The following is a 17,294-nucleotide window of genomic DNA, read 5'->3' as shown; positions in this document are numbered from 1 at the left end:
AGCACAGCAGGAGGTGAAACACTGCATGAGGGAAGCGAAGGACAGCTACAGGAGAAAGGTGGAGCAGAAACTGAAGGAGAACAGCATGAGGGAGGTCTGGGAAGGTGTGAAAACCATCACAGGCCACAATACAAAGACCAGAGTCATTGAGGGGACAGTGGAGAGGGCGAACGAGTTGAATGACTTCTTCAATCGGTTCAACCAGCCCACGTCCCCCCCCACCCTCTCCCTCACTGCAGCCATCTCTTCTTCTTCCCTCAACACAGACTCCTCTATGCATTACTGCAGACCAGGTCAGAGGTCAACTGAGGCGCTCACTTCACATCTGATGAAGACGTTGGAGCGGCTCTTCCTCAGCCCCCAGGTACAACATGCCCAGGACTGTCTGCAGTTTGCATACTGGGCAGGTGTTGGTGTGGAAGCCGCCATCCTCTACCTGCTACACCGAGCCCACTCGCATCTGGATAAGGGAAATAGCACAGTGAGGATCCTCTTCTTGGACTTCTCGAGTGCCTTCAACACCATCCAGCCCCTACTGCTTCAGGACAAACTGAACAGGATGCGAGTGGATCCCTGCCTGGTCACCTGGATCTCCAGCTACCTCACCGACAGGCCGCAGTATGTCAGGCTGAAGGACATCACGTCTGACACTGTAATTAGCACTACTGGAGCACCCCAGGGCACGGTGCTGGCCCCTCTTCTCTTCACCCTGTACACCACAGACTTCTGCTACAACTCGGAGCTGTGTCACATTCAGAAGTTTGCTGATGACACAGCCATCGTTGGGTGTATCAGTGACGACAGAGAGGAGGAGTATAGGAGCCTGGTGAGGGACTTTGCTGTGTGGTGCAACAGGAACCATCTGCAGCTCAACACCTCGAAGACCAAGGAGCTGGTCATTGACTTTGGGAGGTCCAGACCAAGGTCACGACCAGTTCTGATCGAGGGAGTCGAAGTGGAGGCTGTGGATTCCTACAAGTACTTCGGGCTGTGGCTGGACAGCAAGCTGGACTGGACTTGCAACACCAATCACTTGTACAGGAAGGGACAGAGCAGGCTATACTTCCTTAGGAGGCTGCGGTCCTTTAACATCTGCAGGAAACTCCTGTGGATGCTCTATCAGTCTGTGGTCGCCAGTGTCCTGTTTTACACCGTGGTGTGCTGGTGGGGCAGCACATCCAAGGAGGACACATCCAGGATGGACAAACTGATCAGGCGGGCCGGCTCTGTGGTCGGCATGAAGCTGGAGACTCTGGTGACGATGGGAGAGAAGAGGTCTATGGACAAACTATTGAACATCATGGACGATGCCAGTCACCCTCTGCACACCGTCATCAGCGACCAGAGGAGCCTGTTCAGTGACAGAATGCTTCTTCCCAAGTGCAGGACGAACAGACTCAAAAACTCCTCTGTCCCTCACGCCATCAGACTGTACAACTCCTCTCTGGGGGGGAGGAGGGGTAACAGGAGGACGGGAAGGAGCAGTAGCCTAGCCTAATAATAAGCAACACCGGACAATGTGCAATGTAATGTGCAATTTTAAGTGCAATATCTTTCCTGCTTCCCACACACACTTACCCTAACCCCACTTCTCCCCCCTTTCCCCCCTCCCCCTCTTCCCCATATCTTATTCTTTTATATTTGTATATGTAAATACTTAATTTATTTTAATTTATCTAGAAGTTTTTCTCTATTTCTTTTCTCTGTCTATCTGTAATGATGCTGCTGGAATCTTAATTTCCCTGAGGGAACCCTCCCAAAGGGATCAATAAAGTTTTATCTAATCTAATCTAATTATTGCTGAATATAATGGCTTTGGAGCAACATGCTGCCATTCAGATGGCATCTTTTTCAGGGAAGGCCTTGTTTATTTAGCAAGACACACCACATTCTGCACATATTCCAATTGGATGGCTCTGTTGTAAGAGAGTCTGGGTGCTAAACTGGCCTCCTTACAGTCCAGACCTGTCTCCTATTGAAAACATTTGGTGCATTATGAAATGCAAAATATGTCAGGAGACACCAAACTGTTGAAATCCTATATCAAGCAAGAATGGGACAACATTTCTCTTTCAAAACTACAGCAATTGGTCTCCTCAGTTCTTAAATATTTAGTGTGTTGTTAAAAGAAGAGGTGATGCAACACAGTAGTAAACATGCCCCTGTGCCAACTTTTTTGCAACATGTTGCTGGTATCCAATTCAAAATGAACATATATTTTTCAAAAACAAACTCTCTCAGTTTCAACATCTAATGTTATCTTTGCACTATTTTCAATGAAATACAGGGTTTCCATTTTTTCAAATCATCACATTCTGTTTTTATTTACAGTTTACACAGTGTCCTAACTTTTTGGAAATGGAGTTGTACAAAAAAAAATCTAATTACACAATCTTGTTCATGGGTTCATTCAGTGGACTTTATTTTCTCATGGAATGGACTAGCTCTGGAAGGCTTGCAAAACAAAGGAGAGGCCAAAAAAAATTGAACAAGAACTCAAAATGGCATGTGCTTTAGAGTAATGACAGTGAAATGATAGGAGGAGGAAAAGACAACTACTCACTGGACTGGTTCCTCCTCATGTGGACCTAGAAATAAAATACATTAATTATTGAGAGAAAAAATTAGTTATGAAAATAACAAAAGGACATGAAGTACTGTGTCCCTATGTTCATTTAGTGAAAACAGCCTTCCCAGAAAAAACACACACACTTGTCTTACTGTGCTTGTGAGGACCTTCCATTAATGTATTTTGCAATGCAGCTACAACTGCGGTCAGACGTTTACATATCATCATGGACTGGAATGTCACGACAATACTGCGTTTTAAATTATTTCAATGATTAATTATACATGCAGGGTCAAAAATTTACATGTACCCAGTTAAATTATTAGTTTAGTGGTGCCAAAAGTTTCCAAAATATCTTAACTTGCCAAGACCAAGGCCTCTTAACTTACTGTTAGCGGTGGTGGGTAGCAACACGTTACATTTACTTTGTTACATGTACTTAAGTAACTTTAATGCATAATACTTTTCATTCTTCCTTGAGTACATTTACAATTTAAAAAATGTACATACTCCATTAGACTACACACTTCTCACTACTTTTATTTAATTTATTATTCACACATGACTTCTACATCATCAACTTCTTTGATAGTGTGTGTAAAGTTTTAAGAGATTAGTGTTGTGACTTTGGTATTGGTTTAAAAAAATGTACATTTTACAGTATTTTCATTCACCTTTGCTTTTCAGCAATATTACTACACACACACAGCTTTGTGTTGCTCAGCAAAGAGAGAGCTCTCTTCCATGGCTCTCGTCCATCTCCTCTTTATTTTGGAAAGTTTACAAGATAAAATAAGGTAATTTTGCCAGAGGTTATGTTACCGTATTTGGTAAACACAGGTTAAGAGCAGGGAGACTAGGGAAATGTTCTCAGCTTTTGTAGATTGTGTGAAATTCTTTGCAGGTAGAAGTCACATTCATATTGCATTAGAGAATATTTACTATACCCTCTTGCCACAACATTAGTTTCTCCACTTGTCACATATACTGGCCTTCAGGCTTCACTTTTTCTGTCACTATTTTTTGGGGGAGACATGAGACATAGTGGGGAGACATGGAACAAAAATAAAATACATAGGACTACATATTTAATTTTTATTTATCATCAAAAATTTGTAACACATGAACTGTATGAACACACAGTGCTGGGACAGCCATGGAAAAATGTCAGTTCATTTTCAAATTCAAACCTCCCAGCAAACACACAATGTATATACGATGTAGTGCTTAGGTAGTGGTTTGGTAATGTCAGGGAAATACGTCGTCGTTATGTAGTAGGCACGTCATAATACAACGTTGTGCCAATACGTAACGACAACATAGTGGTAACACGTAACGACAACGTAGTAGTAATATGTAATGGACATGTTATCTGGCGACCATCCAGTGACGTATGTCCTCCTACATGTCTACATGTGTGTATTTTCTATTTGATGATCAATGTATTAATAATTTGCTTTCGTACATTTTGTTGCATGTCTCTATGAATAACAATGTGATCTTGGTCTATTGATGAATTGATCGTATTTTAACTTTAAAATAGCGCTGAATGAGGCCATTTCAATGAAATAAAAGTTCGTAGATTCATGATTTTGCAGTTAGGCATGTCTTATCAGTTTATCTGCATTGTAACCCTCTAATATAACTATTAGTGGTATTTTTTTATCCAAAATCATGTTTGATCCACGCAAAACTTTAACTGAAGGGGAGGACTTTCACATGATCCGTGCTTGCCAACAAATTATTTCTGTGACCGGTGAATTGAGCCTGTTTCTATTCCTGTGATGTGTTTAACCCCCCTTCAGTGACCGGGGGGTATAAAAGAGCAAGCACAACAGAAAGCTTGAAGCAAGCAAAATTATTCAAAATATGCTCAAATTCACTGAATGAACATGTACAGTTTCATTTCCCAGGGTGCCTTCAGGCCGCTCGCCAATGCTTTTCGTAGAAATTATCAATACAATACAATCCCCGCCCCTCTCCCTGACCCCCTCCACCCTGTTAACTTGGTGGGAAAAGGGCATATGCTGGCTGACCGCTATCCCATCATGCTTTGCGGCTCCAGATCGCGTCGATCTTTCAAAACCTGTTGGAGCGACTTCCCGCGTCCCAGTTGTTTTTATTGGTGCGAAGGGAAGGTGTTTGGAGAGCTTTGATCGACAGAATCTTTCAAGGTAAGAATGTTACCCTTGCTATTGTTGTCACTGTGTGAATGTAAGGTGATTAAGTCTGATGATATATTATATGCAAATGTTATCGTTAAATGTTTATTTTAATGAATGCTAGTGTCTGAGTCTCCACCACAGGAAAGTGTGTGCAGCGCCATGTTGTTTGTGGGGGATGATGTGTGCGTGGTGGAGATCATTTTATGAAAAGATAGAAACGCTACTTGAATAAATGACTTACATTTGTGATCTGTCAGTCTGAATACTGTATCTGTGTAGTGACATCCAGTATTAATAATATTACTTATTGATGTGTGGTATTTTATCATAAAATCCAACCATTTTTTAAATGCATGTCTTTAATTCATAAATGCATAATGCTCATTCGTTTATGTGGCCCATGACACTCACCATTTCCTTTTTATGTGCTTTTATAGATTATCAGAGAAAGGTTCTGATGCGTGTAGATGAAATTGTGCAGAATTATCTGTAGGTACTTACCTCTTGCAAATATTTCATGTGTGCGTATATCACTTAATCTGACCATATAATGGTAAACAAGGATTTCCCAATTTATCATTGATTATAATTATATTTGCAGGCTCATGCTGCTGTGGCTGCAACAACTAAGGAGACAACTACTGTACCAACCCACCATTCATCTGATTCAGAAACCAGAGACAGCTGTTCGCTCTTTCACTGCTAGAATTTCTATTATTGAATACTGGTTCACCATTAAATATTTTCGAGAGCCAGAACAAAAATAATGGTTGGCATGTGTGTAAATATTGCAGTCAGTCTCTGTAGGTTTTTATGCCATTTTAGTGTAATGTAATATCTGACCAGCGGCCATCATAAAAGTGCAGAATAATACCTTTAAGTTCCTTTGCATATTCATGATTACATTTGATTCAGGTAATGCATGTATTAATCTTCTATTTCATCCTGTGAAACTACAACACATGACCCGTTATGTTTGTCAATTGTACTAGTACATGCGGTTTTATATATATTGTTCACATTTCTAACCTAACCTGGCTGATGCAGCTTTTTTTGTTGTTGTTGAAATAAATGCACCGACTATGCAAAATATTGTTGCTTCTTCCATGTTGCTTCTTCCATGCATATTCCATGTTGCTTCTTCCATGCATATTAGGTTTTGTAAGGTAGTAGAAAGGATGTGAAAATCTAAGGTGGTGAACGTGCCCATATGAGTGTGAAAGTATCCATCCTTCCAGTGGGAAGGTCCCCATAAAGTAGTGGGAAGGTACCCATAAGGTAGTGGGAAGGTGGTAGGTGCGTAATTTCTCTACGTAACTTTATGACGTAGTAAAAATGTTGCTGGTAGTCCAGAATTTTATGTAGTAACTACGTAAAAACACTACGTAACATCTACCAAACCACTACGTTGTACGTCAGGGCTCTACACTAACTTTTTTTTTCAGGAGCACATGTGGTCCTAAGTTAAAAATTTTAGGAGCACAGGGAAAAAAATGGGGGCACAAGCAGGTTTTCATTTTAAAGGTTTATTGCAGCGCAAACCTTAGACACACCAACACATAAAACGCAAAATTCAGTTGAGAATGAATGAATGAACAAACAAATGAATAACGAACAACTGAATGAATGAACAAACAGTAGCTAAACAGAGAGCAGAGCTCAGCAGAGCTAACAACATCATCAAGGACAGCTCCCACCCTGCCTCTAAGTTCTTTGACTTCCTGCCCTCAGGCAGGCGTTACAGGTGCATCAAAGCAAGGACCAACAGACTCAAAAACAGTTTTTTCCCCACAGGCCATAACCACCTTGAACAATTAGCCTTTTTCACATTACGTCACTTGCAGGGGAACTCGTATCCGTTTTCAGCCTTTTGAATGGAAGAAGAGGTATACGGCGGCAACATATGTTAACAAAACTGTGTCATTCACAGATAAGATTGATAATAATATTGCACATTGTTGTTTATCATTACTTATTGTTAGCGACCATTCCAGTCACCTATCTGCCTTGTTTTGGAAAGGAAGTTTACTGACTTTCTATGGTTGCTACTTGTTAGCCAGCAGATTAGCATGCCGCCTCTTCTTCCATTCAAAAGGCTGAAAACGGATGTGAGGTTCTTCTGCAAGTGACGTAATGTGAAAAAGGCTAATTACATGCACTGACTGATGCCACTTCTGGCAGGTGCAACAATGCACCAACAAGGACCTAAAAGGACAATACCGTAAATCCTCTAATATAGGCCGGGGCCTTTATTTCACTCAAGTGCATCTTGGTCCAGGCCATTATTGGAAGGAGGCCAGAATTAGAGGCAGGCCTCTATTTCTATTTGAGCAAAACAGCCTACCAGTGGAATGAATAAAAACGAGATTTTGTGTCTATTTGAACCTATAAAATAGGTTCATTTATTGAAAAAGTACAGTTACCATAACGGTATACAGAACATTATCAAGAAATACCGGTAATTCAGACATCCTTTCCAGCAGGGTTGAACTGTAAGGTACGCACTAGCGGTGTAATCCCCCCCCCCAAAAAAAAAACGCTTGCGTGCTGCAGTTTCTATGAAGAGTCGATCTATAGGCTTATACACAAAACAACGATAGAACTTTAACTTGAAATTGAACAATAGCCTTCCATGAACACAGGCTGATATTTGAACAACATATGTGAACTACACACAACAATAAACAATAAACTCTTTATAGCCTCGATTAGAATCTAGTGAACTTGCTCAGCACTACCGCACGCACGACTCTGACACACACTGTAGCGCAACGTGGGGTACATAGACTCGTTGAAAAACTCCTCGGGTATTTTTCTGAGTTTACCGAAAATCAGAGTAGAAGGAGCCACCCACCCTCTGTCTGGTTTGAAGCGGTTCTGTAGGACATTGAGCTTTACAGAGTCCGGTGCACATTTTAAGGCATCTGGTTGAAGTTTACCTATGTCTGATAAATCTGATGTCAGTGATAGCGGGCTGACTCGTGGCTCATTAGTAAAGCTATCTGATGGCTCATTTGTCAGCAAGGTGGAGCAACCATCTACTTCTGATCGTAAGGGACATGGGGAGATGTAGGTGTTCTTATATGAAATTCACTGGATGTATGGCTAGTTTCAAACTCAGAGGTAGATCAAGGCAATTCCCTCAAAGGAACTGAGCTAGCATCCAGCTGCAGCGTACTGCTGCTAGGTTGCGGAGGAGTGGAAGCTGCCGGTGCCGTGTTACTAGCTGATACTGGAGAGGACTGGCAAGCAGATGACACCCCTGGATCACTGCTTTTGGACTTTTTCGTAAAAGTCTGAAACAAGCTCGTTTGTTTCAGGGTTCGTTTACTCATTTTTGACTCGCTTCTCAATAAATTCTCGCACAAGCTCTGACTACTGACGATTGTCTGTCTCCGTTTCTCAAAACTGGAGAGAACCTCAGTGGTGCAAGAAAAGTATATCTGCATTGACCAATGAGCTTTCTTGGTCACGCACACCCCGCCCACTCCTGAAGCACACAAATGCGCCGGCACACGCACGTCTCTCTCTCTCTCTCTTTCTTTCTCAAATTATGTTGCATTGCCAAAGCATTCAGGTAACAATTAGAATTAAAAAAAAAATCTCTCTCCCCAAGGTACGCCTAGTGCGTACGGCCATACGCCTGGCGGCGCCACTGATCACAATTGTCTTTCAGATCGGAACAATTGTGTAAGGCCACTATGATCTCAGAAACATCGTTGGTTATAGCCCCGGCCTGTATTAGAGTCCGGCCATTATTTACCTCCTCCGACAGCGAGACCGGCCAATATTAGAGTCCCGGCCAGTAATGGAATACAGGCCAGTATTAGAGGATTTACTGTATTCTCACACTTACCTGATACAGTGCAATACTTATTACAGTGCAACCTCACAGAGCAACTTTTTAGTTTTTATAGCTTTTGTACATTTTATATTTATATTTCTACACTTTTACATCCATACCCAATACAATGCAATACCAAATACAGTGCAATATCCTGAGTTTTGTAGCTGAACTGAGTTTCTATAACTAATGTGCAATTAACATCTGCAACTCAACACGCCCAGCTGTATATATATTCTTTGTTTTTCTGCTGTGTTGTGACATGCACCATTTGTATATACTGTATATTATTTGTTTTTCTGCTGTGTTGTATGTTCCCATCCAAATGTTTGCACTGGGCTGTGTGCTTTCCATCTCATTATATAATTTTCCCGCACCTTCTCCCGTTGTTCTAGCTTTCTTCACTACACTTTCTTCCTCGTCCGTTCTTTTATTCTTGTTTCCACCATCATTGCTTTAAAAAAAAGTCGTTATTCTCTGCATAGCGAATATATTTCTCAGCTCGGGCCGAACCAGCTCTCAGTTATCTCTCAGTTGAATGATCTGATGAATCCCTAAAAAGGACTTTTCCCACCTAATGCCACACCCACAACATACAACCGTGGGAAAGAGGGGCAATCACAGAAAGATGAGTAGAAAACGGGAAATGTTACGGGGGATATTTATTGTGATAGTAGGCTATTGTAGCGTCAGCACAAAAAAACCAGACTCAACTTTAACTGAAAGTGTTATTCAGTAGCCTAAACGTATTCAAGCTACAGACCGAGAAGAATAAAAATGCTGAAATCTCATGTCCCGGTAAAACGCACTAGCATGGCAGAATGGCAAAAAAAAATGTAACTTTTTCACTCCCCCCCCCGGCTACTGTGGGAACCACCGCAGTGCAAGACAGAGGTAATGCACGCAACTACAGACAGGGAGCAAGGCGCAGGCAGAACACACACACACAAATTCCGTCATTGTCCATTATTATCTGTCATTTTATTTTAACTTTTAAATGACAATGTATATAGGCTATAAATGCTATATATTTAATAACGTGTTTTCATGGACTCATTTTCATTTAAAAATTAATTCACAGAACAAGCTTGTATTATTTAATTATTTATTTATGTATTTATGATGCAAAAACATGAACAGAGATTCTGACGTTCGGTCACTTGTGAACCCATTTTCCCTCCGCTAAAAACATTGTGGCTGTTGTGCCTTAACGGGCATATGAACAATGTTATTTTACAACGTAGCAAGACAACTGCAGTTAAAATATGAACAGTCCACTACAACGATTTAAGTGACAATCTAATTTGACCTGTTTGCGTGAGCTCAAACCTTCCTTCTGGCCCGCATGGATTTAAACTGCTTGTGCATAATCAAAGTCGTCAATGGAGACTGCTGCCGAGGCAATTGTCATTAAATTTTGCGTCTTTGCCTCGGACAGACGACTTCTCATTGACGTTTTAATTTTATTCTGAAGGCTGAACCCGCGCTCTGCTGCGACACTGGAGACTGGAATAACCAGCGCCACTTCAGCCAAAGTTCTGAAGTCGGGAAACATTTCTCCCAGGGAAGTGATCAGAAGCCGGCAAGAGCCTCTGAAAGTTGGATTTCCCGACCCTGCTAGTACTCTCTTCATAGGGAGGAAATCCTGCAGCATGCGGTCTTTCTGCACCAGTGGTGCAGCTGCACCCCGCAGTGACCCGTAGTGGTCACAGACGCGTTCCAACGCATCCAGTCCATGCCTCTTCCATGAACTACCGGCTACTTAAATTGATCATCATCTGTCAAAATCACGCACGGCCTTCAGATTCTTCCGTAGGCTACTTAAATTTGTCATAGTGGGGGTCGGCTCGGCGGAGCCTGGAACCTGACACGGAAGGTCTTAAATAAAACAAAGTTATGTTTAAATGTTAGTTTGTCTACCCGTGCTCTCATTAAAATGATAGTTTAGCAGATATTCGAGCAGTGATGTTCCTAAGCTTCCTAAGCTTGCTGGGGAAGAATACAATAAATCGACATTTGTTTCATTTTAAAAACAAGAAAACAACTAGCCTAAATGAGCGCTATTGCATTAAGACGTACAGGCAGGGAAACGACACAAACAACCCAATGCGTCTCTTTTTTTAATAGCAAAAATGACGTGTCTTCTGCAGAGAAGGGAAACATTAATACATCTCACTGTGCTAGTGGTTAGAAAAGTCTGAGCGCGGTCAGGAGCGCGATGGGGGGAACAGCCTTGAGCAGTGGCTACAGTGTATACATGAGTAGCCTATGCACTAAACATCAAGACTGCCGCAACGTCGGCTCAGATTGAAAGTGACGGCAGTGAAGACCATGTATACTGTATGTAAGAAAACTCTGCCACAACTTGCCAATCATTTCAATTGTGTGTTTCATTATGTTTTATTATTGTTATTATTAGGCTATTATTGTTATTGGTAATGGTAACGGTAAACATCTGTCAAAATGACCGACGGCCTTCAGATTTTTCCGTCATAGCTAAAAAAAATCCGTCAATGACGGACAATTGTCGGTTAACGCGACCTATGCTCTAGTGTAAAAAATATTAGGTAGGCTATCCAGCACTGGATTTACATACTTAGTAGTTTAATGTTTGATACATTTTAGAATGTTAAACTCGCCGCGTCTGTGCTCAGTGCTTTCCTAAATTGTCGGCCGCAAGAAGCCCTCGCACGAATGCGCGTTTTTTTTTTCGTCGTTCGCATGCCGAAAAATTTGCTCGCAAATGCGAGTGAAATGTGCGCACTGTAGAGCCCTGTTGTAAGTATGTAGTTATTACATAAAACTGTTAGCTGGGCTGACTCGGCAAAACGGTTCCTTTCTCAAGAAGGAATGAAAATAAGCTTTCATTCTCAATAAGGAATGAAAATAAGCTTTCATTCTCAATAAGGAATGAAAAGAGCTTTTGAATATCAGGGGAACAGCTCCAGCGGAATTATTACCAACTTTTCTGGTGTCTTCCATTGAAATACTGGACATTTTGGTCAAAGGTGTGCTCACTTTTGCTCACTCAGCGAGACACCGGAGGAGAGGAAAATGCGCTGGTGCACTCGTGTGCCTCCGTCGCCGTGGACTTCACACTCCGCTACCTGTGATATTTCTCTCCAATGTGCAGTCACTGTGCAACAAACTGGAAGAACTCCAGCTGCTGGTGGGGAGAAACCAAAACTTTTCATCTTCCATTTGATGCTTTACAGAGATGTGGCTATGCAGACTCATTCCGGACTCTGCGCTGCAGCTGGCCAGCTTCTCAGAACGGACTGCAACACAGATCTCTCCAGTAAAACAAAGGGAGGCAGAATCTGTTTTTATGTAAACAGCAGCTGGTGCAATGATGTGTCAGTGATCATGCAACACTGTTCTCCTGACCTGGAATCATTTATCATTAACTGTAAACCCTTCTACTCCCCACGCGAGTTCGCTTCATTCATTCTGATTGGTGTTTATATTCCATCGCAGGCCAATGTGCAAAATGCACAGTGCTGGCCAATCAGATACTGGCTGTGAAGCAGACTAATGCGGACTCCCTAGTTATTGTCCTCGGTGACTTCAACAAAGGTAACCTCAGCCACGAACTACCAATACATAAACAGTTTATTAAATGTTTATGTATTGGTAGTGGAGAATATTTTGGATCACTGCTCCACTATAGTCAACAATGCCCATCACGGGGGCGTCGTGGCTCAGGTGGTTAAGGCGCCATACCATGAATGCGGGCGACCCGGGTTCGATTCCGGCCCGAGGTCATTTCCCGATCCCTTCCCGTCTCTCTCCCGTTCATTTCCTGTCTCTACACTGTCCTATCCAATAAAGGTGCAAAAAGCCCAAAAAAATATCTTTAAAAAAAAAAAAAACAATGCCCATCACGCCATCCCCTGCACTGCACTGGGCCACTCTGACTATGTCATGGTCCACCTGATTCCTGCATTCAAGCAGAAATTAAGGCTGAGGAAACCTGCAGTGAGGACATCAAAGATGTGGAGCAATGAGGCTGCGGAGAACCTTCAGGCGTGCTAAGACTGTACAAATTGGGATGTGTTCAGGACTGCTACCAATAGTCTGTATGAGTACACAGAGGCTGTGATGTCCTGCATCAGCTTCTGTGAGAACTGCTGCGTTCCATCATGAACCAGGGTGAGTTACAATAATAACAAACCCTGGTTCACAGATAAGTTCAGAAAGCTAAGGCGGCAAAAGGAAGAAGCGTTCAGAAGTGGGGACTGGAAAAGGTTTAAAGAGTCAAAGAACAGATTTAGCAAGGCAGTGAGAGAAGCTAAATGCCTGTACTCTGAGAGGCTGTCCACACGGCAACGGATTCAGGTGAATCTGATAAAATTGTTTATCGTTTCGGCCTGGCGTCCACACGGCACCGGCGTTTTGGGTGCCCCAAAACGATATTTTTTGAGAACAGGTTCCAGAGTGGAAAAATCTGGCAACGGCACCGTTGCGAAGTCGTCTGGATGAGTAGATCGGATTTGTTTACAATGACATCACAACCACATGACTAGAACAAGCAGCACTCTCGCTGTTTTGTATGAACCACTGCATTGCATTCACTTTTGTATACAGCTTTTCTTTTAAATAAACAAGTAACTGAACCATTTCTTGAATTTCTTTTTTTTAATTGGATAAGACTGCTTTTCAAAATGTTCGCACACAATATAAAAAGTTATGTAAATTATATAAAAATGCTTTTCAAAATGTTCACACACAATAAGAAAATTAAGTTATATAAAACTATGCACACTAATAAAACTAATTTGTACACACAGAAGGCACGATTTCCTCGTGTAGTCGCAGCCATCTTCTTCTTGTTGTTGTGTGTTTGTTCCTGAGAGTGCTTCACGCCGGGTAGAAGGGGTTTATGCGCATGCGTCCTACTTCTTCTACTGTTCTGGTGTCTCCGATGGGACCATCTTACAGAGCACGTAGAGGTGTGGCATGTGTATTGCATCGTTTTCAGCAAGCGTTGCGCTGCCATATGTACCTGATATTTTACTGATCCGTTGCCCATGTGGACGCGATATTTTTTTTTAATAAAATCTCATTGCCGTTGTCGTGTGGATGTAGCCTGAGAAACTCCAACACCAGTTCTCAGTCAACGACTCTACGTCTGTCTGGAAAGGGTTCGGACAGATCACTAACCATAAACTTTCAGCTCCCCACCTCTGTTAAATGACTTGCGCCTAGCCAACCAACTGAACGAGTTCTACTGTCGCTTTGAAAGACAATGGGACCATCCTGATAACATCCCCCATGACTCCACACTCCAGCCCACCACCCCCACCACCTCTACTGGTGCTAGGACTTCTCTACAATCACACACCTCGGAAGCCCATCCACCCTCCACCACAGCCTCGACTCTCTCCATTCTTGGGTTTCAGTCATGTGACTTCTCTTAGCAATTTCACTTCCGGTAAAACTGCTGGTGGCCAAGAAAACCAAAACAGCTGCCGTAGTGCAAACAACTAGTGATAACTTATCAGAGTATGCTCATAATCTAGAAGCCACTGCTTACTGTAGATATATTCAGAAGATTCCTATGTGCAATGGAATAGACCCCTACAGTCTGGGAAAGAAGGATGTGTCATACGATCTTGAAAACTACACTTCAGTCAAGTTCCCCGACATCTTGAACTATCTGGTGTTGCAGACATCCTTCTGCACCACAAAGCAGATGAAAGCGTGGAAGAGTATGGAGGCTTACAACTTTCTTGTATGTGGCTGGGTAAAGGACCTTGGTATCAAGTCGCTGCCAAATGAATCCTGTATTGTTTTTGCCCGCGTATGGTTTTTTTTTAAGCTTTTCATTTCATTTAATTTTATTTGAAAGGGACCAAGTGCAATTAAAAACATAAATGTTGCCATTTGATGCATTGCACCAGAGTTAGCCTTAGGCTAATTTACATCTGCAGTCCCTACAGATGAAGTCCCTTCTTCACAATGAAGAGCTGCAAGTTGAAGTGTAAACAGTTTGCATGATTCTCACTTGTGTTCTCTCTCATCTCTCCAGGGATCCCAGCAGTAATTGAAAAAAATAGAGGAATATAAGAAACTATCAGCATGGGTCAAGGGGGCTGCAAGCCCTTTGCGGGGTGCAGGGGCAGTGCCCCCGCTGGGGGTACAGGGGGCGAAGCCCCCTGAAGCTGTTGAGATTTTAACATTTAAAGATGCTATAGAACGCATTTTTGACATAGATTTAACATAGAAAAGCAACAGAATTTAACAATAATGTGTATCTATTTGATGCCATATTTTGTAATCTATGACATAAGTGGCAAAAAAAATTATTTATAAAAATTAGACGAAAATGTAGCTTTGAAGAATATACTTGCCTAAATATTCCACTGATTTTGTTATAACAATAGTACCCATAGTTCATCTCATTTGTTTATTTTTTTGTTTCAAGTTAATGTCAATACTAGTCTAATATAAGCCACATTTATTTTTCAAAAATCATGAATATGAGCAGAAATCAATCAATGATTCAGTAATATTAGATATATACATATGTACAGCAAATATTGGAGATATTTGATTTAAACCTCTCTCTTTTTGAAAGGTTTCACTGCAGAGGAATTTAATGCTCTTTTCTGGGGTGCATTCTGTGATCTTTCCTCCAGTTTTCTCTGCTTTTAGTGGGGCGGTTTAGCTCGAATATTCAAAAGGATTGTGCATTTTGTGATACAAGCATCAAATTTGGCACAAATGTACATTGATATATGGCGAACATTTTCAGATATTGAGCCACTCGGAATTCTCCCTTCATGTCCGCCATATTGGAATTCAAAATGGCCACCATTTGAAATCTACATTTTCGATTATCTTTGGGTCTAATGCTGCTATTGACTCGATTCTGGTGTCTAAATGTATGTTTTGGGGGTAAGGAATCCAATGATAACAATCTGCATCGCATATTTTGTACCAATGAGCCGCCATATTGGATTTCAAAATGGCCGTTGTTTGAAATCTACATTTTTGTTTATCTTTGGGTCTAATGCTGCTATTGACTCGATTCTGGTGTCCAAATGTATGTTTTGGGAGGAAAGGAATCCGACGGTTACAATCTGCATTGTGTATCTTTATAAATTAGCCAACATATTGGATTTCAAAATGGCCACCACTTGAATTCTACATGTGCGATTACCTCTGGGTCAAATATTTTTATAGTACATGACAATATTTGCTGGTATCCATTTTTCAAAATGACATACTTTATTACAGTACTCCACTTAATTCATGAGATATGAATATTCATCATCATGTATTTTTGACAAGACAACATTTTACTCAAAGTCTGTGAAGTAAAAATTGTTTTGACAAGTTTGAGTTATTGATTAGATTCTGTGTTGTTCTAGGTTTGATATGGAACCCGAAGGAGTTCCAACAGTTAAGCAATAGGCTAATTATCCTAAAGTAGGTGAAGGTGACGGGCAGCACGGTGGTGTAGTGGTTAGCACTGTCGCCTCACAGCAAGAAGGTCCTGGGTTCGAGCCCAGCGGCCGACGAGGGCCTTTCTGTGTGGAGTTTGCATGTTCTCCTCATGTCTACATGGGTTTCCTCCGGGTGCTCCAGTTTCCCCCACAGTCCAAAGCCATGCAGGTTAGGCTAACTGGTGACTCTAAATTGACCGTAGGTGTGAATGTGAATGGTTGTCTGTGTCTATGTTTCAGCCCTGTGATGACCTGGCAACTTGTCCAGGGTGTACCCCGCCTTTCGCCCGTAGTCAGCTGGGATAGGCTCCAGCTTGCCTGTGACCCTGTTGGAGAGGATAAGTGGCTACAGATAATGGATGGATGGATGGATGGATGGAAGGGTGAAGGTGACTGCATTGTCAAGCAGGAGAAGGTGTGTGTTCCTGAAAGTTTAACTGGAACAACTAGATAATGCTGATGAACAAGAATGAGCATCTATTCCGTCCTCTGCCTCTTGGTTACTTACTCAGTCACTGACTTTTGGTGGATGACTTCCTCATGATTGTACCAAATTCTTTCCTTTTTTTAAAATGATGGATTTAATATTGCTCTGTGGGTGCTCCAAGTTTGGGATATTTTTTTAATAACCAAACCCTAATTGACACTTTTTCAGAACCTTGTCCTGCATGTGTTATTGGTTTTCATGATGCTGTTTGCTTAAGTATGCTCTCTAATAAACCCTGGAGCTTTCTACAATCAAATCACTGTCTTTAGAATGGAAATCACCTCATAGTTTCTGGAAACTTTCAGCTGATTTAACCACAACTAATTTAGGGGTTTTACACCAATGGAGGGTGAATAGTTGACAAATTAATTTTTTTATTTGTAAATAATTTTGCAAACTATACTGATCAATCCATTTCTCAATAATATGGGCTATTTTGTGTAGAGACATGACATACAACTCTGGAAAAAAAAAAGAAATAAGAGACCACTTAAATCTTTTCTTAAATCAGCATCTCTGTGTACGGCAGCCATTTCATTCCAGTGTCTGTGCTGGGATTCCAACACATCTCATTTTACTTAATGAGGTATTGATTAGGTCATCACCTGCACCAAATATTATTTAATGAGGAAAAGTATAAAATCCACTGATGTGGTCATCACTATCCTCTTGCAATAGGACCAGTCTGGATGGCAAACACAGTGCTAGTATTACCTTAAATTTAATTGGAATATAAAAATATCTATTCTTCATGTAACAGTCCACAGAATGGAAACAA

General features: G+C 41.5%; 1 protein-coding gene across 6 annotated transcripts in view; it reads right to left on the bottom strand.

The window, feature by feature from the left end:
- Positions 1–17,294, bottom strand: part of fcho2 (FCH and mu domain containing endocytic adaptor 2) — a 369,466-nt gene that overhangs the window by 50,953 nt on the left and 301,219 nt on the right. For all 6 annotated transcript variants that reach the window (XM_060913479.1, XM_060913478.1, XM_060913480.1 and 3 more), the window contains one exon: positions 2,564–2,588. In XM_060913479.1, the coding sequence (XP_060769462.1) occupies positions 2,564–2,588 (25 nt within the window). The remainder of the gene's footprint in view (positions 1–2,563; positions 2,589–17,294) is intronic.

Source organism: Neoarius graeffei, chromosome 28 (genome assembly GCF_027579695.1).
Source record: "Neoarius graeffei isolate fNeoGra1 chromosome 28, fNeoGra1.pri, whole genome shotgun sequence".
NCBI classification, from domain to species: Eukaryota; Metazoa; Chordata; class Actinopteri; order Siluriformes; family Ariidae; genus Neoarius; species Neoarius graeffei.
The sequence above is the reverse complement of the archived record's forward strand: the minus strand, read 5'-3'. Positions and strand labels throughout refer to the sequence as shown.